This window comes from Myotis lucifugus, unplaced genomic scaffold, assembly GCF_000147115.1.
Source record: "Myotis lucifugus unplaced genomic scaffold, Myoluc2.0 scaffold_31, whole genome shotgun sequence".
In the NCBI taxonomy this organism is placed as follows: Eukaryota; Metazoa; Chordata; class Mammalia; order Chiroptera; family Vespertilionidae; genus Myotis; species Myotis lucifugus.
The window spans coordinates 7,194,483-7,215,409 of NW_005871079.1; the positions used below are offsets into that span (position 1 = coordinate 7,194,483).

Here is a 20,927-nt window from a genome sequence, read left to right on the forward strand (position 1 = left end):
CCCAATGAGCCCGCGCGACTTCGCCCAGGGCAGCCCCCTAAATCGGTTTTGATGATTATGGACCTGAGCAAGATGTACCTGCAGCCCAGACACCCGGTGAGTGCGGGCGGCGGGGGCGCAGGGCTCGCCGAGCACGGGCGTGCGGTTTCCCCCGCGTCGCCCCTCGAGCGCGGAAGTGCGTCTTGGAGTCGCAGGAGCGTTGAAGGACAGCTCGGACCCTGCGTCCCGCTCGGGAGGCTGCCCGCCGCTCCTCACCCCCACCCCCCGCGCGGGGGCACTCTCGAAGAGGGGGTGCAGAGAGGCGATTGAGTTGTAGCCATTTTCTTATTGTTGTCTTTGAAGCCCCTGGAAGCTGTGCGGAGCCGTTCGTCGTCCCAGCGCCGCGTCTTGGAGGAGGGGGGTGGGGGGGCGAGCGATGAAGGAGGCGCGACTCCGCGCCGGGGCGGGGAGGGCGCCCTCGGCGGCGGCGGCGGCGGCGGCGGCGCGGCTGGTCCGGCGGCGGCTCGGGAGTGCGGGGCACCGGCCCCTAACGCTTCGGGCCCCGGGGACTAGCGAGCGAGGCAGCTGGCCGTCCAGCCGGAGAGGGTGGTGGCCTCGTCCCGCCCTCCCTAGACCTGGCTGCGGCCCGACGCCATGGCGCGGGTCCCCCCGACGGGCCAGTTTCGATTCCGGGTGCGGAGACGGGGTGGCTGGGTGCGCCGGCCCCTGGGCGCACGCCGTTGGCGAGGGAGGGGAGCGGGGTCTCCCACCCGCGGCGTCCGGGGCGGGTAGGATGACGCGGGGGCCCGGGGCCACCCGGAACCAGCTCCTGCCGGGCTGTGCGGCGAAGGGGGGGTGGCGGGAGGAGAGTTCTCATCGCTCTTTGCCTGCCTGCGCGGTGCCCCCCCCCCCCCCCCCCAAGGCCGGGGGGGGTGTTTTTTCCCACTCCCCGCCTCCCCTGTGGATGTGGGGCTAATTAAATATTTTATTGTTGTTCTTTAAGGCACCGCATCAGCCTGCTCAACCCTTTAATTTTACAATATCCGAGTCCTGTGATCGGATTAAGGAGAGTTTCAGTTTTTACAGGCTCATATCACAGGTAAAGATATTTACTTTAGCGGATCCTCCTGTTTGATTAGGTCTTGTCCCCCCCCTCCCCCACATACACACACAAATACCCCCCCATCGGTCCCCCCCCCCCCCACTACAAATGCATTACTGTAATTTTTCCTTGTGGGCAGAAAGGGCATGTCAGGGCCTCTTTTTCTTAGGCAGGTGTAAAGAAATTAAGCATTTCCTCCCTTCTCCCTCCCGTAAATTAAAAAAAAAAAAAAAAAGAGGCAGAACAATTGAAACTGGAGAGACTTGGAAAACGCTGAGGCTAAACTTTCGATATTGATTTATTGGGGCCAGGAGAATGGAAGGTTGGGAAGATTCTGGGGCCTTTTGACTTCCTTGGTTCTTTATTACTCCAGGCTTGATTCCTTCTCACTTCTTTCGGCCATTTCACTGAAATACCATGAGCCGCGAGCTCTCGGAAGTCACAAGTGAGCGATTTCATTACTTTTAAGCTGAAAAAAGAAAATTTTTTTTGTTGTTTTAGAAACGATCAGTAGGCTTAGAGTGCTTTTGAAATATTTTCTTTCACTGGCTTCTAAGTGACGTGTAATTCTTATTTTATAAATGCAAGAACCAAAACAAGTCACTGAACCCAATCCACACTTTGCCCCCTGGGTGGTGGTATTCAACTTGTCTCTGTTTTGGAGGGGAAAAAAAAAAAGACATCATTCATAAGGGATGGCTTGATTCATATTTTCATTAATCTCAGCGTGGAACACTAAAGAAAAAATTCCCTTGTGGCATTTTGGGGGACTTATTTGTGCTTGGATAGATAGATATTGATGTTTATTTTCTTGTTCTTTATGAAGTGAATTTAGTGAATATTCAAGTCTGGATGAGGTTCCCGAATGAAATTGGCTGGAGGGTTTTTGTTTGTTTGTTTTTCTTAAAACAAAAACCCCACAGTTGATTCTCATTGAACGGGCAAGTCCAGGCTGTTTCCAATCATCCCTTTTCTCTCCTGCCTCACCTTGAATAATGAGGGTGGTATTTAAGATAGTTGACTGGTGTTTTGTAGGTGATGATTTAGAGGAGAGAATGTGTCTTTACATTTAAAGGAAGTAAGTCAAAATCTGTGTTGTACTTAGATTTCCTTATGTCTTGAACAGCCTGAAGCTAGAATGTGAGAAACTGGCCAGTGAGAAGACCGAGATGCAGCGGCATTATGTCATGGTAAGAAAACTGTGTCATAGATTCGTAGTGTCTCATAGTTTGGGATACCGAAAGCAAGAATACCTTCGCCTTGCTAGGGGATGCAGGATAGATCGCAGTCTCAGAGTCAGTGCGGTTGAGGTTGTGGGATTGTGACCATTAGCAACCTGTCATTCCAGGACATTACAACTTGCCTCTGACAACCAGCTTTGATTTGAAATTTCAAAAAGTTCACCTACACGGGTATAATTTTCTGTGCTTTGTTTTTACAGATTAGGAAAAAACAACAACACCCCACCTCATTTATGTTTTGTTTAGAGTCACAAGCAAAATGTTTTTGTTAGTGGTTTTCTTTGTTGTTTTATTGCTTTTGCTCCAAACAATGTTAACCAGTTTTTCTGGAAACTGCTAAGATTTTAATGTTTTATTTCTTTTTAAGAATGATGGATAGCAAAAGACACCAGATACCTTTTTAAATTTTCCCCACTCTGTGTTACTAGTGTGTGTGTATTTGTGTGTGTGTTGTGCGGTTTTCAATTTCCATAGTGTTACATTGGTTTGAGGAGTGCTGTCTTCTGTATAACCAAATTTCTATAATGCCAGTCATACCACATGTTCAGAAAAATCAGATCTGCTTTTTCAAAAGTATTACCAAGCATATTTTTATGCTTGTTCATAAAGGATCCAGAGTAAATCATTCATTTCCTGTCAAGCCTTTTTCCTTGTAATGTATAAATATTAGCAGTGCACCCGTCTGAGAAACTGAACTCTGAAGTAGCATCACCTTTTTGAACAGTTCTTTCAAAACATCTGCATGTGTCTGAGACACATATTTGCCATTAACTTGCCTGCTGTGCCTAGGAATTAGAGACTCTGTGGCACCAGATTTTCATCAGACCTTGTTCATTCACCTGCTTGTGATGTATAAAGACAACCAGAGCTGTTTAGAATGCTCTGTTTGAACTTGATCTGAGTTTTGTGAGTTATTCTCTTAGAGTCCCTGTTTTAGGGTGGCGCCTAGTTTATTAGGCTGAAGATAGTGGTAGAATGTTTCTCCTCATTTAACAGCGTAGGTATGGATATTTTGGTTTAGGTGAGGCTTTTATGTTTGTTTTAAACATACTTGGGGGGCATTTTGAACAAACAAGGGAGATTGATGAAACACATAAAGTTAATTGCTTTTCCTTCTTTGACAGTATTATGAGATGTCCTATGGGTTGAATATAGAAATGCATAAGCAGGTGAGTTATTTCTTTCTTTATAACCATTTTAAATGACATTTTGGAAAGAAACTTGTATGTTTTGTAGTGTTATTATGCACATTTTTGTAACTACAGTATTTTAAAAGGCTACTGGTGGGAATGCTATTTTTTCAGGTGTGGTTTTCCCATTTTTGTATGTATTATTTTAATTTTAATCATTTAAAAATGTGATTTAAAATGTCTGCTGCATATTCAACTTTGTACCCTTTCGAAAGTAGGATGCTAAATTTTAAAATAGGTTTTATTTTTCATTTGAAAGAGTTAATTTTATGTATTTCGGGCATTGCAAACTTGTTAAGAGTTTTTCTTGGAAAATATTAAAAAAGGAAAACTAATTTGTGTGGAGCCTCATTGGCTTGGTGTGAAAGAATGGATAGAGGGTGAGCTGGGAGGATCAAAATGAAATCTGTGGCGCTACAAAAGAAATTGATGTAAAATCTTTGTACTGGTCCCCCTGAGGCTATTTAGTTGGGTCTTACCTGTTGTTACTCCCAAAATTTGTACCGCATAAACGCGGCTGATAGGAGGATGTGATAAGGTTCAACACTGGGTCTTGAAACCTATTAATTAGTACAGCCAAAAAAGGAAAAGAAAAAAGATAATCATTAGAAAGCATTGAGAAGTGTGATTCAAACAGCGTGTGTGTGTGTGTGTGTGTGTGTGTGTGTGTGTATAAAATGGCTTATATTTCCTGGATAGAAAAACAGCATATACATAAAAAACATTGTTTGGCAATAATAATTCCTCTAGGAGACATTTGTTTTTAGTGATCGCCTAGTGAAAGTGCTTCAGGTCTGTCTCTCAACCATTTCAGAGTTAGGTGTGTATGTATTTACCTGCTGGGATAAGACGAGGGAAACTTAATGCTTTTCATCCCTTATTATATTCAGGGTGGATGTCACTGCCTTCTGGGTTTAAAAAATATGAAATGATCACACATTATTAGGCTTTTATTACTTATGGATTCCTTTTTGGAATCCATAGTTAATTACCATGTACTCAATATACTCGGCAGAGTTTTAAAAGATGACTGTTAGATAATAAAACTGATCAGATAGGCAGTATTTGAAAAAGTTGGGGAGAAAAATGAGTTGTTCCTTATACTGAGGAGTTTTTATTTCAGATACCTTTTTTACTTTATATGCTATTTGGTTATGTCAATATTAACATTATAATATAGTTTGCTCCATGTTAAAATTAGATTCTTATTTTGGCATCTTTGCCATTTCTGTTTAGATTAGTAATGTAAATATCTCCTGCTTAAACAAAACCCATGAAGCTTATGGATGGACTCCCCGTAGCGCTACCTTACAGGAATAAATTACATGAGGGATACTATTTGTTAATTATCCTCATTACATGTCATTTTAGGTCTGAATCTTGTATACAACTTGTCTTTTTTTTTTTTTGTCCTCACCCCACCATCCAAGATTAATTGGTGCCTTTTTAAAGATTGGACCAGATGATTAATGTCCCTTTATTTATCCTCCTGTATCTTATTTACCATAGCCAGTTAGCCTCCAGGTCTTTCCGTACCATTTACAGGATGCACAGAGTTGATAGTATTTGGCTGTATGTATTTTTTTGGTGGTGGTGGGGGGGGCTGTATGGGAGATCCCTTAATTTTGCACATTTTATACCTTTGTAATTCTGTCATTTTCTTCCCCAGCTGGCCTCAAATGCCATCTATTTAAAATTGAGAATGGAGTACATTTTCCCTTTTTTTCTCTTGCTTTTAAATTCAATCATATCAAGAATCCTGAGGGCAGTTTATCACATTATGAAATACAGACAGCCCTGCAAACCACCTACTTATTATATTTTCTTTCTTTTCCCCCTTAAGCACAGAGGCATATCTGTCTTTATTTGTTTTCCTAGGCAGACAGCCTTGGTTCCTCTTGGCCTCTCTTCCAGATGCACTCGTTGGATACCCTCAATAATGGAAAGCAGCAATAATGCAGGGAAGTTGCCCTGCGGCATAATTGGGCCTAGTTCTCAAGATCGGGTTAGGCTTATTCACTTATTAGATTTGTGTCTCTGAAGGGTTCAAGAGTAGGAGTCCCCGGAGTCCTTGGAAGCACCCTAGTAATCGGTGGCCCTGATATTTGAAACCTTTGTGTATTTTTTTGGTTAACGCTCCTGTTCTTCTTGGCTGCTGCCAGCCACAGAGTATTTATTTTTAGAGAAATTTTTCATTGGAACAGAAAATGATGGCTGTGATGGAGTCATGACTCTGTGACTTAGCAAATGGATAAAAGGATAAAAGCACAAAGCAGTGACAAACAGGGTTGGGGGTCTGGTATTATGGCCCCTCCCCTTTCTGTATGATGCTCATTGTCAGTCACCCTGTGTTGATTCTGATAGAGGACTATAAAGTGAAACCTATGGGGAATTTGTCATTCTGAAATGAAAGCTAATGTAATTAGTACCAATTAAAGTACATTTAGTAAATTGGATTTAATCTTAATTAAGCCTGCATAATGTTGCCAATTTTTAACAATTATGTTTGAGAACATAATTAATTTAAATTTTGGTAACTGAGTAAATAGCATTAGTCTGGTAGAATTAGTTGAATTTTTTTTTTAAAAGGGGAACTCGGTGACATGATATGGAATTAGAGCATAAAATATGAATCTAATTTCTGGTAATCTTTAGTAGGATTGATAGGGCTGAGCAGATGAAGCTGGGGAAAAACCCCAGAAAAGTTAGGGAGGAGTATCCTAGGCTGTAACGTGAGTTAATGCTTCGCCACTGTCTTAAGTTAGTATGAAAGTGAAGGTGACAAATGGGACATGGTTAGAAATGGCACATGTTTTATTGTGATGTCTTCATAATGGGACTTTTAATAATGAAAGAACATTGGTGTTTATTCCCTAAGGATTTTCCTAAGTGTGGAGTTTTTGTGTTTTGTTTGTGGATAGGGTATTTTACCCATCGTTTAGTTGTTACATATTTTGCTGATTGTTCCTTTTTATAAACACAGTGTGGCTTCTAAATGGGTCAGTGACCGTGGGCAGAACAGGGTGATGCATGCAGTTGATAACATTGCTAAATGCTAGTTGTTCCCAACCCTCACCTGTAATGCTGTAATTAAAGAAGACTGCCCTGATTTAATCTGACAGCAGTAGTTACGACTTTAAAAAGTGAATATTGGATGCACATTAGGCAAAATAGGTAGTATGTGAATTCATCCTCTAGGAACTGTAAATGGAGATGAACTTTTGAGAGCATCTTGTGACTTCCTCATAGTTAATATTCTGTAGTCTGAATCTCTCTTTGCTTCTAAAAAAAATTTAGTATTTGAATTTTAGAAATTAGAACATTTTAGAAATCTATAACACTTAGAACCTAAAAAAGTACTACATATTTATATATGCATGTGTGTGTGTAAATGCATGTGTGTATGCATGTATATGTGTATATACATAAAATTACTATTTTTTAAAAATCTGAGCAAGGAAACTCCTGTTTCACTCCAAGCCATGTAACTTTTATTATGAGATTTGGGCCGCAACCATTTGAGTGCTGCTAAAATATTAATTGAATAGAAATGAAAGGGCCTTGCCAACTGATAGGATATCATAATCGTAGCCTCTCTGGTCGATGGTAAATGATGATAAATGACATTAGGAACCTTTTAGCAAACTGTAATAACTACAAGGAGGGAAGCAGTATGGATTTGCATTATATCTGATACCCTCTAGTACCAAGTGGATTGCCAATACTGCTTGTTTAGCATTTTCTAAGGGCAATAGGATATTGATTTCTGACTTACAAGGAACAGCTCTATTTTCACCATTGAAAAGTATTGCAGGTTGTTAAGAAGAAATTGACTTGAAGAGGCCGACTGCTGCCCATCATGGAGCAAATAAAGCAAAACTGCCGAAGCATGGTGGAGCAGGGAGACGGGCCCTCAGCAATTTGTTGCTATTAATTTACCATGCTCGACAGCAAATCAATCGGCATCTACTTCATCTGCTGGAGAAAATGCTGTCCAGGGCAGATAAAAGGCTCGGCATGGTAAAGAGAATAGACTGGATTGGCCAAAAAGTGGCTGCAGTTAATGTGTAAATAAGTGAAATCAAGGCCACAGTTGCAGAGGAAGCTGTTGTTAATTAGGTTGGTGCTTTTTCGTGAACTATTTTAGAAAGCAGCTGAGGATTTGGAGAGTAGAAAGAGATTTATTGAGGTTGAAGTAATATATGACTGGCATGACATTGCAGCTTTGAGTGTGCTTGATTCTAGGGTGCAGTAAATTTATTCCAGTGCTTGCACTGGAAGTCAGTTTGTTTAAAGTTCTGTTTAGACTAGATTTCCCATAAGAAAACTTTTCTTTTGAGCATTACTGATTTCTTGTACATCTCCTGTCTTAGATTGTTTATGGTTAGATTTGCAGGAGTAGGTGTTTGAGAATATAGGCAAAGATGTGTCTTATATTCTTACACAATGAATTTTAGAAAAGGATGTGATTAAATCTTGTATAATAATGGAAGTGAACTAATAGAGCTCAGGTGTTCTATCTGAAAGTACTTAATAAAACAATAAAAATTTTGCTGAGGGAACTTATTTTTGCTGTATAAACACTGGTAAATAATCTAGAGGGGCTGAACAGTGAGTGGGTGAGACTGGAAAATCCCAAAGAGAGAATATAAGTGAAATTTTGATGACTGCAAAAAAAACTCCAGGTATCATTAGGTGATCATGCACATGTATGATGTGGGATTATTTGCATTTTTATTTGTTTTTCATTAAGGTTTAAAGCCACTTTTTCTAACTTAAGATTATTCATACTTCAATAATAAAAGCCTATTATACAAATCGACTGAATGGCGGAATGACCGGTCGGTATGACATGCACTGACCACCAGGGGGCAGATGCTCATTGTAGGAGCTGCCCCCAGCCTGCAGGCCCCAGGCCAGCCAAGGCGGGTGCCAACCGGCCGCGCCCCCCCCCCCCCATCACCCCACTGGTTGCCCCACAGATCGGCCCTGATCGCCGGCCAGGCCTAGGGACCCTACCCGTGCATGAATTTCATGCACCGGGCCTCTAGTACTTCAATAATATTCCACAGTTAATAGTAGCCAAATGGATGTTATTGGTATTTTTTTTTTCTCCCTGCTGCTCTGAATTGGACATTTTTGGGGGTAGGGAGACAACTTCTGCCCTGTTTGGTAAGTCTAGATGTATGTAGATTTTGTTATATTTCTTACAAAACTGAGAGAGGATCTAGCATTAGGACAGTTGATACCAAGTGGCAGTGCCTTGGGCAGGACCCAGTGACCTGTCGTTTTATTTATCACAGAATCTTCAAAAGAAGCAGATCTGGTGGAGGAAATTTTACCTGTTAGGGTATGTGCATAATTAGGAGTGTTTTCTGGATGTCATAGGTCCTCCCCCCCCCCCTTTTTTCTTGCATGTTGGGTTCTTAATTTTCTCATTCTTGAGTTCTCATAGGATATCTGAACATGTTTCACCTACAGCAGTAATTATGGAGTGGAATTGGAATTTCCTTTTAATGGAAGTGAATGTTTATTATATATCTAGCACATGCTTACCACTGATGGGGCACATTGCCAAAATTCTTTAATTCTCACAATGCTTCTAAGAAAGGGATTATGTCCAGTCAAAGGATGATTATACTGGATCAGATCTGTATAAGATGATATAGTTAGTTATTAGGTAGTGGATTCAGGATTTAGGATGAATTGACCTGGGAGGATGTCTCCTAGGTCACAGTGGTCGGCAAACTGCGGCTTGCGAGCCACATGCGGCTCTTTGGCCCCTTGAGTGTGGCTCTTCCACAAAATACCGACTTCTGCGCATGGGGCACGAAGTTTCAATCGCACTGTACATGCACGCCCGCACGTGGTATTTTGTGGAATGAGCCACACTCAAGGGGCCAAAGAGCCGCATGTGGCTCGTGAGCCGCAGTTTGCCGACCACTGTCTAGGACAGTGATGGCGAACCTATGACACGCGTGTCAGAGGTGACACGTGAACTCATTTTTTTGGTTGATTTTTCTTTGTTAAATGGCATTTAAATATATAAAATAAATATCAAAAATATACATCTTTGTTTTACTATGGTTGCAAATATCAAAAAATTTCTATATGTGACACGACACCAGAGTTAAGTTAGGGTTTTTCAAAATGCTGACACGCCGAGCTCAAAAGGTTCGCCATCACTGGTCTAGGAGATGGGTCTATGCAGGGTGGAGATTCAGCCTCTGTTCATTTCAGGAATGGAGAGCCTCTGGAAGGCTCGGAGAGTCCTTGGGTTTGTCCTTGAGTCACTGAACTTCATGCTCATACCCAGAACTCCTGGGTTGATAGGCATTCTCTGCAGCTCTGTCTACACAGAGATAGAAAGTTGGGCCTGGACTCCATCCAGACTTTTTAGTGGATAAGAAGGCAGGCAATGCTTTCTTTGACATGGAGTTTCCCCACAAATGGGGCAAAGAGCTGTTTGCCTATCAAGATCTCATTTGCTTCCTCCCTGGGCAACCTATTTCTCATTTGTTTATAAACTTGCTCTTCCATTTAACTTTCATCTTTTCCTTGTGGCTTCTAAAACTATGCCTGAAGACAAGAGGCTGTTTGTTAATCACCATCTTGTGGGTTTTTGAAGGGGGAAGCTGGGAGGGGAAAATGTGATGTTTTGTGGCCTCTTTGTAGTTCAGAAAGAGGTTTTTAGTTGCAGGAAATCACACGCAACTCAAACTTTTAAATGAAGGCAAATGTTTTGCTATTGTTAAAAGAGTTGCTTTACAGCATTCAAACAAAGGGATAGTCCCTTCTCACTGCCCTGTATTCTCCACTGGATATCGTTTATGTATTTTTTGTTTTGTTTTGGTGGGCAAAGTTCTTTGTATCCTAAGTAATATTACTTTAAGCTAGGTTGGACGAATGGGTTGAGAATAAGAAGAGTCTTACTGGTAGGTACTGTTGTAGCCTCCTTGGAGAAGTCAAGATAGTGCAGATACTGGCATTACCTCACATTCTTCATTTTATCTTTCCTAGAATTTTCCTTTTTAAAAAAAATCTTTTTGCACAATTGAATAGGTAAAGTCATTTGGGAATTAAATGTTTAAAGTGTGCACTTAGGAGTTATTTGTTTTTAATGAGAACATTTTTATTGCCTTTGATTTGACTGGTTAGTCTGGTTTATCACTTCAGCAATAGTATATTTGATGGCTTTGGAGCCAGTGAAAGGAATGTGATATTTAGAAGGTACTTTCCCTTGATCCCTCCCCCCACTTCCTCTTAGAGAACTCTAGCACTGCAGCAATGGTAGCACACCCAGGGCCCTGTGGCCAAGGTATCATCAGTTCGGCGAGCGTGGCTGTTAGGTGCCCGCAACTGAGTATTTCCACTGGTGATGACAGTCTGCAAGGCTTAGGACCTGACTTGTGTGGAATTAGTGCACTGCAAACAGCTCATGAAATTATTGCTCTACTTTAAGGGGGAAGGGCCTCAAAACTTACAGTCAAACAAAAATTGGAGTTGTTTTGACTTTGCCTTAGTAACAGCTGCTCGTGGTAGTTGTTTTATGTCTGTAAAGAGGGATTTAGCTGGCATTCATCAACGCAAATCTGTATACCCTCTCTGTTTTCATTGGACTTGACCCAGCGCTTATGCCAAGCTCTTGCTGTTTCTTTACCACCAAGCCAAAACTTTCCTCAGAGAGTTGCAGTGTGTAATCTGTACTCGATCCAGGGGGACGAAGGTCAAGGTGTGAATTTTCTTAGCCGGCTTGTCAAAGAAGCAGAAGAGAAAGCCTTCCTGATGCCCCCTAAATATTCTTTTTTCTGGTGAGTAGATCAGTTTGTCTTCATTTTTGAGGATTTTGCCCACAAGTACTTTACAGTTTGTATTGTGAAGGGAGCTTCTGTGTTTCATGGAAAGAAAGGATGGCTGCTGTGCTGGCGCAGGCTTTGGGCTCCATTCACAGCCTGGCTGGTCACGGTGTGCCTCAGGTCCTGCCGTGACCTGGTATTTGCAGCAACTTAGGCAGTGAGAGGTTCAGGGAAGGGAGGTGGATATTGGCTTTCTGGTTTTTTTAGCAAGCTTATTTCAGTTACTATTCTAATTAGGATTCTGTTCTTATTTTCTGACTATGTGTCCTGCTATGTATGGATCATTTTGGTTGAAGAATTTGAAAATGCAAGGACATATAACTGGAAAGAATAGTAATCGTAGAAATTATGAGCTCTAGTACTCTTTCTTTACAGAGAGCTTAAGGCATTTTATATGTTCTTCTTAACCTTCCTGATGTTCCTATAAAGCAAGTAGCACGCTTGGATCCATGTACTTACTTAAATAGCTTCTGTTGGTGGAGTACCCGACAGTTTGCCAAGCAGTGTCATTCCAATGGCCTTCTTAAACAGATGACACTGAGGCTTAAGGGCTTAGACTAGCCCAGTGTCAGAGTATTGGAGGATCAGCATGCTGGCGGGGACACCAGGATTTACGTAGGTCTGCAAACGGCCCGAGGTTGCATAGCCAGTCTCTGGCAGAAAAGGAAATGGGTTTCTTGACTGCCCTTCCAGGGCTCCTTTCACTGACCATCCTATTTTCAAACAGCAAATAGTGTGCTTGTTTCTATGATGTTCTTGACGCTATGCAATATGAGGAGCAGGGCGTGCTACTGGCAGTCTAGGAGGTGGTACGGTATCATCTCTAGCTAGAGATCTGATCTGTGTGAATGTGCATGAGTACAAAGCCTCTGTCTTCTTCCTTCTGTGCCTGGGCCTTGCCCAAAGGGAGGCTAGGATCCACAACTTAAAATATGAAGTCTAGGTCCCCTTTTAGCAAAGCGCTTAATAAAACTGGCTGTTCCTGCATTCCAAAAGTGTATTGTGCAAACACAATGTACCAGATAGAAACTTGTTTCTTGCCAGTCTCCCCTGTCCCACTAGAACAGTGGTTCTCAACCTTCTGGCCCTTTAAATACAGTTCCTCATGTTGTGACCCAACCATAAAATTATTTTCGTTGCTACTTCATAACTGTAATGTTGCTACTGTTATGAATCGTAATGTAAATGTCTGATATGCAGGATGGTCTTAGGCGACCCCTGTGTAAGGGTCGTTCGACCGCCAAAGGGGTCGCGACCCACAGGTTGAGAACCACTGCACTAGAAGGTAAACTCCCTGGGAACTGGTGTTTATTGTTCTCTGTTGTGTCCCTGGTGCTGAGAACTGTGCCTCTCACACAGTAGGTGCTCGGAAATATTTGGTGAATGAGGGAATACTTGCATTCAGATTGAGCTAGCCAAGAATATATGTGGTTTAATAATTTTAAGGATATTTATCAGTTGCTGGATAACAAATGCAGAGCTTCCAAACTTAGATAGGTCTGTGGTACCTGCTTGTTAAATTTGTGGAAAAATGCAAGGCAGAAAGGAAAGTAAAAGCAACTGAACTTGGTGTGCCTTTCAGGAGAGAGTTAGGCCAGTTGCAGTAGAGTTTATTTTAGCATGAGGAATCTGCCTTTTTGAAAATGCAAACATGAATCCTTCCTAACAGAATTTAAAATTCAGTTTGAACATCACTCTATCACTAGTCTGTGTGATGAAGAATTCTTGTACTATTAATAGGTCAGTATGCATGTGGTTTGAGTGAGTGTGGGGAGATATTGATCTTAACTACACTGTGGTGTGTTCAGCTAACTTCCCTCCAAATCAGTAAAAGTGTAAGCTTCTAGTTCTTTTGAAGGGACAAGGAACTTTGAAGATATGTGTTTTTTATTAGTGAAGATGGGATAGTGTTGTTGAATGAGTAATAATCATAACAAAAAGCTATTTTAGAGAGCTTATCGTGCAGGTAATATTTTACTTAGTCTCTCAACAACTTTCTGAGATTATAATTGATTATATTTCTATTTTATATATGAGGAGGCTGAGATGTAGATAAATAACGTGAGATCAACCAGCCAGTAAAATAGGTCCTGTGTTTTGACTCAATTTCAGATCACTGGTATGATAGTTTTGTCTGCTATATTCCATATGCTTCGTTTGGAACACTGTGTATTACCAGCATTCTCTACTACCTTTCCCAGAATACTTCATTGGTCAGAGCATTCAGATTCTAGTTCTGACCTTGCTGGTATCCAGCTGTGTGATATTGCCTAGTACCTTAACTTCTCAGGACTGCTCTTTTCAACTTAAAATTAGAGTGTAAGTGAAGACCAAGATCTCTTTTAGCTTCTTCGGTCTAAGGTGACTGTTTGGTTTTAGTTTGTTATTTTCTGTGACCTAGTGAACAGAAATTGAGACATCTATCATTTCTTTTAGTCTCAGAAAGTCCCTTTTAACAATTATTTTCAGAGGTTTTATTAAGTCCAAAATTAACCTAGTAAAGTTATGAATATAAATGGATATCTGTCTACATTTTATATAGTACTTTATATTTTATTTACACATGGTGGGACAAAAGTAGGTTTACAGTTGTGAGTATGGGAAATAGTTAATTCTTGTATTATTTATTAAGTAGGGGCCCAGTGCATGAATTCGTGCACCTGGAAAGGAACTATGGGCCACAAGGCTGCTGTAGGCACAGGGGCAGGTCTCGGCCCATCTGCTGCACCCCCACCTGGTCCCTCCTGCTGTGGCCCCGGTCCCCTGTCTGCGGGCAGCCCCACTCCTGCCACCACCGCCACTCCCACATGCTGACGGCGCTGGCCCCGCTCACACCCGCTGATAGCGCGGAGCAATTGGGCCCAGTGCCAGCAGCGGGTGCGAGTGTGGCCGGCACTGTCAGCTGGTGCAAGCAGCGGCTGCTGCCCTGATCGCCCCTCAGGAGCAGGGGGAGGTGGAGGAGCCCTCAGGGACGATTGGAGCTGGTGACCGCCGCTTGCACCCGCTGATGGCGCCAAGTGCCGGCAGCGGGTGCGAGTGGCGGCTCCAGCGCTGGCAGTGGGTGTGAGAGGCAGCTGCCGGCCCCAGTTGCCTCTCAGGAGCAGGAGGAGGTGGAGAAGCCCTGACGAGTGATTGGGGCCAGCAGCTGCCGCTTGCACCCGCTGATGGCGCCGAACGATCGGGGCCGGTGCCAGGTGCTGGCAGCAGGTGTGAATGGTGGCTCCGGTGCCGGCAGCAGGTGCAAGTGCAGGGTGGGACTGCGGCGTGCAGGAGCAAAGAATTTTCCATAACCACCAGAAGCTCGCCCCAATGACAGTGACCAGCGCCCCGCCTTGGTTTGGCGCCCCTGCTCACCTGCCACACCATCTCACCGCGGCCGATGCCCACCATGTTCTGCCCTCTGCCACCTGCTGCCGACGCCTGTCATGTTCCGCGCACGCCCCCTAGTGGTCAGCGCACATTATTGCGACTGGTTTGGTGGTTCTGCTATTTGGTCTATTTGCATATTAGCTTTTTATTATATAGGATTATTGTATTATTTTCCATGCAGACAACCTACTTTTGTCCTACCCTGTATATAGATAGATAAATAGATAGATATAGTACTTTATATTTTATTAGGTACTTTTTCATTCATATTATAATGTTGCTAAAGGATTTTCCTCTTCATGTACATGAATAAGATGACTCAGGTGTTAAAAGTCCCACAGTCAATTAGTAGATGGTTAGAATTCAGTGATTTTTTTCAGGGATGGCATTCAGACTAAAGTAACGATGATGCAGAACTAGAGCAGTTATTGTAAAACATGTAATAAAAGACATACTTATATATAATACCAGTGCTTTTAGTACAAAGATGATAGACTGGACCACCTGAGAAATAAACATGGCACCTTGGTCTGTTCTGTCCCATCTGAGGATCAGGGCAGATCTTGCTGCAAAATAGTCCTTCTGCTCTTTCACTTAACTCATGCAAACATGTCAAACTCGTGGCCCATGGGCCGCACGCCTCGTTTATTTGGTCCGTGTTAACCTTTGAGTTTGACATGCTTGGCTTCATGGTTAGGTCAGAGTGCATTGTGCTTGTCTCTGTGTGGTCCTGATCACATTGTAATAAATAAACAAAATGGAATGTTGGATTTTCTAAGTAACGTGTGAGTCTGGAACATGGGTTCATTTTATTTTTGTATGTGTGGGCACTGATCAGTGAACCTTAGTTTTATTTGGGCTGACTCCCCCCCCCCCCCCTGCATATTCGGTTGTGCTGTGCTATGAATGTGGGTAACTATTTTAAAAGCTTTTGATTTTTGGGGGGGGGGGACAGAACTGTTTTAGAGTGTGGCTTATTACCTCTAAGTATGCCTGCCTTGGTTAACCTCAAAAAATAATAGTTCACTTTAAGTGGCCAATAAAAAGTGTAGTGGTAATTCCACAGTTACTTGCTTGAACATTTTCTTGGCTAAATTGGGAAAGACAAAATGCTTGTTTGGGCTTTTTAATGGAGAAATTGTGTCCTGCAAAATTCCAGTGAGCTTTTCTTTTATGTAAGTTCCAAGAAGGTGGGGATGACAGCTCTACTTCCTTGTAAGCTTTTTCCTTACATTCATGAGATTTAGGAGAGTCTAGGTCAGGCATAGTACATCTGTGTACAAAAACCTTGCTTTTTTTTTAGCCCTAACCGGTTTGGCTCAGTGGATAGAGTGCCGGCCTGCGGACTCAAGGGTCCCGGGTTCAATTCCGGTCAAGGACATGTACCTTGGTTGTGGGCACATACCCAGTAGGGAGTGTGCAGGAGGCAGCTGATCGATGTTACTCTCTCATCCATGTTTCTAACTCTCTATCCCTCTCCCTTCCTCTCTGTAAAAAATCAATAAAATATATTTTTTAAAAAACCACCTTGCTTTTTAACATGGCAGCTCATTTCCAAATGCTCTATATAGCTGGCCTAAGAAGGAGGCCCATAGTTAGGCCTGCTTTAACCAGATTTAAGGGGAGCTAATAGGGATTCCCTTATAAGCAAAAACTCAGGATATTTTGTATCAGTTTAGGATGCATACAGAAAAAGAAAATTGGTGAAATCCTTGTTGGATTGTGAGATGGAGTCCATGCCTTTTCCTAGATTAGATTTAAATTTCACTCTTTCTTTGTTATTCAGTTTATAGTTTGGGGTTATGCTTTTGTCGTTTTTGTGTGTTGGAGGCTCATCTCCAAAACTATCTTTCTAAATGAAAATATTTAGCTTCTCAAACTGAAATACCTAGAACTAGACTTAAAAGATAAAGAAGATTATAACCTAAAGACTTAAACCTAAAAAAGAACTTAATCCTCATGAGGTTCTTGTAGTCTTCCTTCACTGAGAGAGATACTTGGTTAAGGGAGAGTGTTGGACACCTCAGATGTAAGGTAAAAAGGCAATGATGGCTTTTAATCATTCATTCAACAAATGTTACTTGACCTCATATTATGTGCAGGGCGCTTTGAGGGCTAGGAGGTAGAGCACTTGCCTCCATGGAGATTCCAATCTTTTTTATGGCATTTAGCCTAGTGTGAACAGTACAAGGCAGTGTGGTGATGACACTGTTGTGACATAGGCAGAAGAGTGATTAAGGATGCTGTTACGGAGGATATAGGGACATTTTAGTGGCACCTCAGAGCAGAGAGTCACTTAGGCAGGAGGAAAGGAAAGGAGGAGGATTCCAAGTAGAAGCCACAAAGGAAGGAAACTGCTGTGCATATTCAGGCTGTGGTTAGCATTTCCAGCTTGTTGGGTGATATAGGAGAGAATAGGTAAGAAGGTAGGTTTGAGATGCCTTATAATAGGCCTTGAATGCTAGCTCTAGTAGAGTGCTATTGAAGGAAAGCAAAGGGAAGATTAATCAGACAGTAGGGAAGGATCATGTCTGTTTGGTTAATTTGCTTTATTCTCAGCAGCTAGCCTTCAATAAATATTGGAGAGGGACAGGGTTGAGCAGGTGACATGTGGCTGGAAAGGAGAAACCCAAGTTACCCAACAGCTCATTGGATAGTGTGTAAATGCATAGAGAAAGGCCTAAGACAGTGACCTCTGCAGACTGGCAGAATCAGAGTACCATTAATAGAAAAGGGAACTTGGTCTTGGTTATGCTAGCGGGTGAGGTGCCTAAGGCGTGATAGAAAGATGAGGAGGGAATGAAAGTGGGTTTGTTGCTTCTTTCACCTTCATTCATGTCTTCATATCAGCACTTTCCCTTCATCTCCTGGCAAATCGGTACTCTTGCCAAGAACCTCTCGGATTCTTTTTCAGCAAGACCTGTATGTGTGCCTTTGTTCTGTACCCCAGACCATAGTGGACTTTGCCAGGCAGCCCTCTGTGGGCAGTGGTTTTAAAAACTTAGGATTTTAAGAAAGGTGTTCTACCTTTGTGTTAGTGTATGAGAGAGAGTGTTTTTCTTCATTTTGCTTGATCACTGCCTCTAGATCAGGGGTGGGCAAACTTTTTGACTCGAGGGCCACAATGGGTTCTTAAACTGGACCGAAGGGCCGGAACAAAAGCATGGATGGAGTGTTTGTGTGAACTAATATAAATTCAAAGTAAACATCATTACATAAAAGGGTACGGTCTTTTTTTTTTTAGTTTTATTCATTTCAAACGGCTGCTCTAGATACTAGAGGCCTGGTGCTCAAATTCGTGCACTGGTGGGGTCCAGCTGGCCTGCCCCGATGGGGGCAATTGGTGGGCTGGCTGGGGTGAGGGGCCGTGGGTGGGGCTAGCTGGGGTGAGGGGTTTGCTGGCCGGCCCCGTCCCTGATCGGGGTGGGGGCAGGGCAAGGGGCCACAGGTGTTCCAGTAGTTCTGCTGTTTGGTCAATTTGCATATTACCTTTTTATTATATAGGATTAAATATATAAAATTACCTTTTTTTTCTTTCTTTTACTCTTTAAACTTTTTTTAAACATTGGAAATAGACACAAGATGCTCTAAATCAGCGGTCGCCAACCGGTGGTCTGAGGCCCACTGGTGGTCCATGGAGTCCAAAAGGTTGGCGATTGCTGGTTTAAGGAAACCTTTGGAGCAGCAGTTGCCAACCGGTGGTCCATGAGGTCTGAAAGGTTGGTGACTGCTGCTCTAAATTATTCATCAGCTATGGAAACTCCTTGCTCAGTCATTCTTCTGTTTCTTTTTAATTTTTATATTATTGGCTAAGAACTGTGAACAGGTCAGCGATTCCTTATCCTTTTTGTGTTGAGAAATTTCATGTAAACATGAGACCAAGTCTGTAATTCTCTTGAGACATACTATATTTAAAAAAAATAATTCTTTTCATTGTTCATTATGTATGAGTTAAATACTAAAATGACAATGGATGCTTTAGTCAATGTGAATTATAAGTGTGTGGTTAAATTTCTTCCTTTTTTCCTAATGTAAGGCATTTTAAACTATATTTTAAACTTTTCCTCCTTTAGATGCTAGTCTTAAGCTGCTGTAGTTGAGTGAGAACAGCAGTGATGGTAAGGAAAGTTAAGTAAACATGAAATTAAAAAGGCCATAAGAGTACATTTTGGTAAACCAAAATATTGCTTGGTGGCATGAAGCCACAGATCCATTCCAAAAAAAAAAAAAAAATGCGGAAATGTGGTTTTGCTGTCTGTCATGCAGTCTGTTTCAACTGTGAGAAACATACGTTGCTTTATGGGGTATTTTTTTTCAAGTCTGACCGCAGCTTTTAATTTCCTTCACTCCACCCACACCTCCCACCGCATGCCCATGTATCTAGTGCTAATTTATGGGCAATTTAAATGTAATGGCATAATCATCAACCACCAAAAGGGTCAGCAGTTGTGGCAGAAGTTTCTTGTCTTAGGTGTGTTAAGTATCAGTTCTCTGCTTTGGGAAACTTTTATAATCAGAACACAGTGTTTGTCCTTGTTTTTTGGACTTTTCAATCTAAGTTAAAGTGAGGTTTCTTTTAAAAGGTAGTTTTGAAGTGCTTTGGTTTTTTTGCTGAAACAAGAATGTATTCACATTAAAGAAATTTTAGAAAGCAAAAGAAATTAAAAGACTCACCCATGGTTCTACTACTCTGACCTAAATGCTGTAGTAGATGGAGAATTATGCTCCTTACCCTCTATGGAAAATACAGGTTAAGTTCCAAAGGGTGGTACATAAAATAAGCATAATGTACCCTTCTTTCTTTAAAAAGTACAGAAGTACAACATAATGTATAGTAAAATGAAACCTTAGATCTTTAAAATTAATTTTGGTTTATTGGTAACTATGGTTGCTTCAACATTTTTTTGAGTAACACAATCCTAAATATTTTTTAGGATCTACTCTTAATTCAGCCAGTAATTTCCTGTAATCTTGGTAAATCATTTAACTTTTCTGAGTCTCAGCTTCTTATCCATAGCCATAAAACAAGGGAATAGGACTTGATCAGTGTGTTTTATAAAATGCTGGTTTCCGGGTCCCTAACCTGGGACCTGGGCATCAGTATTTTTCTGAACGCTCCAAGGTATTTCTAAAGTGCAGCAGGGTTGAGAACCAGTGAACTAGAGCAGTGCTTCTCAAACTTTAATGTGCATACAAGCCACTGGGGATCATGTTAAAGTCAGATTATTTCTGCAGGCCTGGAGTAGTGCCTGATATTCTCCATTTCTAATGCCCAGATGATGCTGATGCTGCTGGTCCACTAACCACATATTGAGTAGCAAGGAGCCAGAAATCTCCAAAATGTCTTTCATATTTATGTCATTTCTTATTTCCATGGTTTAATTTATATAGTACATGGGAATCCATGTGCTGCTTGAATGAGACCCCTGACTAGGATGTCTATATACATAGAGTGGTATCTGCATAACCTTTGTTGCATCTCTGGAATAAGTCAGCCAATTCAAGTCATTATAATGGTACTGTACCTTGCTTTAGGTAGCCTGCTTGAGCTCCAGCTGGCAGCTGAAGAGTTGGCACACTACTGCCTAGAAGAGGGGTACTTTCCATTTCTCCCTTCTCTGCTCACTGAGACCCTACTCTAATAGTTACTTACACTTTCAAATTCTGTCTCTCTTCTTTTTATCCTTGAGTGGCTACCCTACCCATAGTAGTGCCTTCTAATTCCTGAGCTGTATTTTAGTTAAATGGGCAAAAAGAATCATGAAGTAGTACATTTTATTTCAATTTGGTTTCTCTTTGAGCACATTCTCTGCAGAAAATACATTAAACGTAATTTAAAGAGCAAGCAAAACTCCAGTTTTGCAGTTTATTTTGTTGTGGTAGAAGCACAAACATCCTTGTACTGTCATGTTTTTCATGCTCTTCTTTAACCCTGTCATTTGGGAATAAGAAAATACTGTTTAGAACTGTGTAGTCCCTTATTTTTGTTTGTTGTAGCACAGCAACAGACTATCAGGCAGCATGATGAGTGGGAAGACCTTGGCTGGCGTATCTGCAGAGCTGATTTTTAGGCTGTCACCTACCTTTAAGTAGTTAAGTACAATTTTGAACACTTCCTTTTTCTGCATAAACTAGCGCGGGGATCATGTACTGCACCATTTATTAGGGCTGTGTTGGAGAGTTTTGTTGC

At 41.9% G+C, this 20,927-nt stretch overlaps 1 protein-coding gene across 8 annotated transcripts in view; it reads left to right on the forward strand.

The window, feature by feature from the left end:
* The first annotated feature begins 499 nt into the window (after positions 1 to 499).
* Positions 500 to 20,927, forward strand: part of TLE4 (transducin like enhancer of split 4) — a 147,569-nt gene continuing 127,141 nt past the window's right edge. For 4 of the 8 annotated variants that reach the window (XM_023752406.1, XM_023752407.1, XM_023752409.1 and 1 more), the window contains exons 1-4: positions 634 to 672; positions 983 to 1,065; positions 2,187 to 2,271; positions 3,447 to 3,491. In XM_023752406.1, the coding sequence (XP_023608174.1) occupies positions 634 to 672; positions 983 to 1,065; positions 2,187 to 2,271; positions 3,447 to 3,491 (252 nt within the window). Of the gene's footprint in view, positions 673 to 982; positions 1,079 to 2,186; positions 2,272 to 3,446; positions 3,492 to 20,927 lie in introns of all 8 variants that reach the window. The other 4 variants (XM_023752403.1, XM_023752405.1, XM_023752404.1 and 1 more) reach the window with 2 other exon arrangements.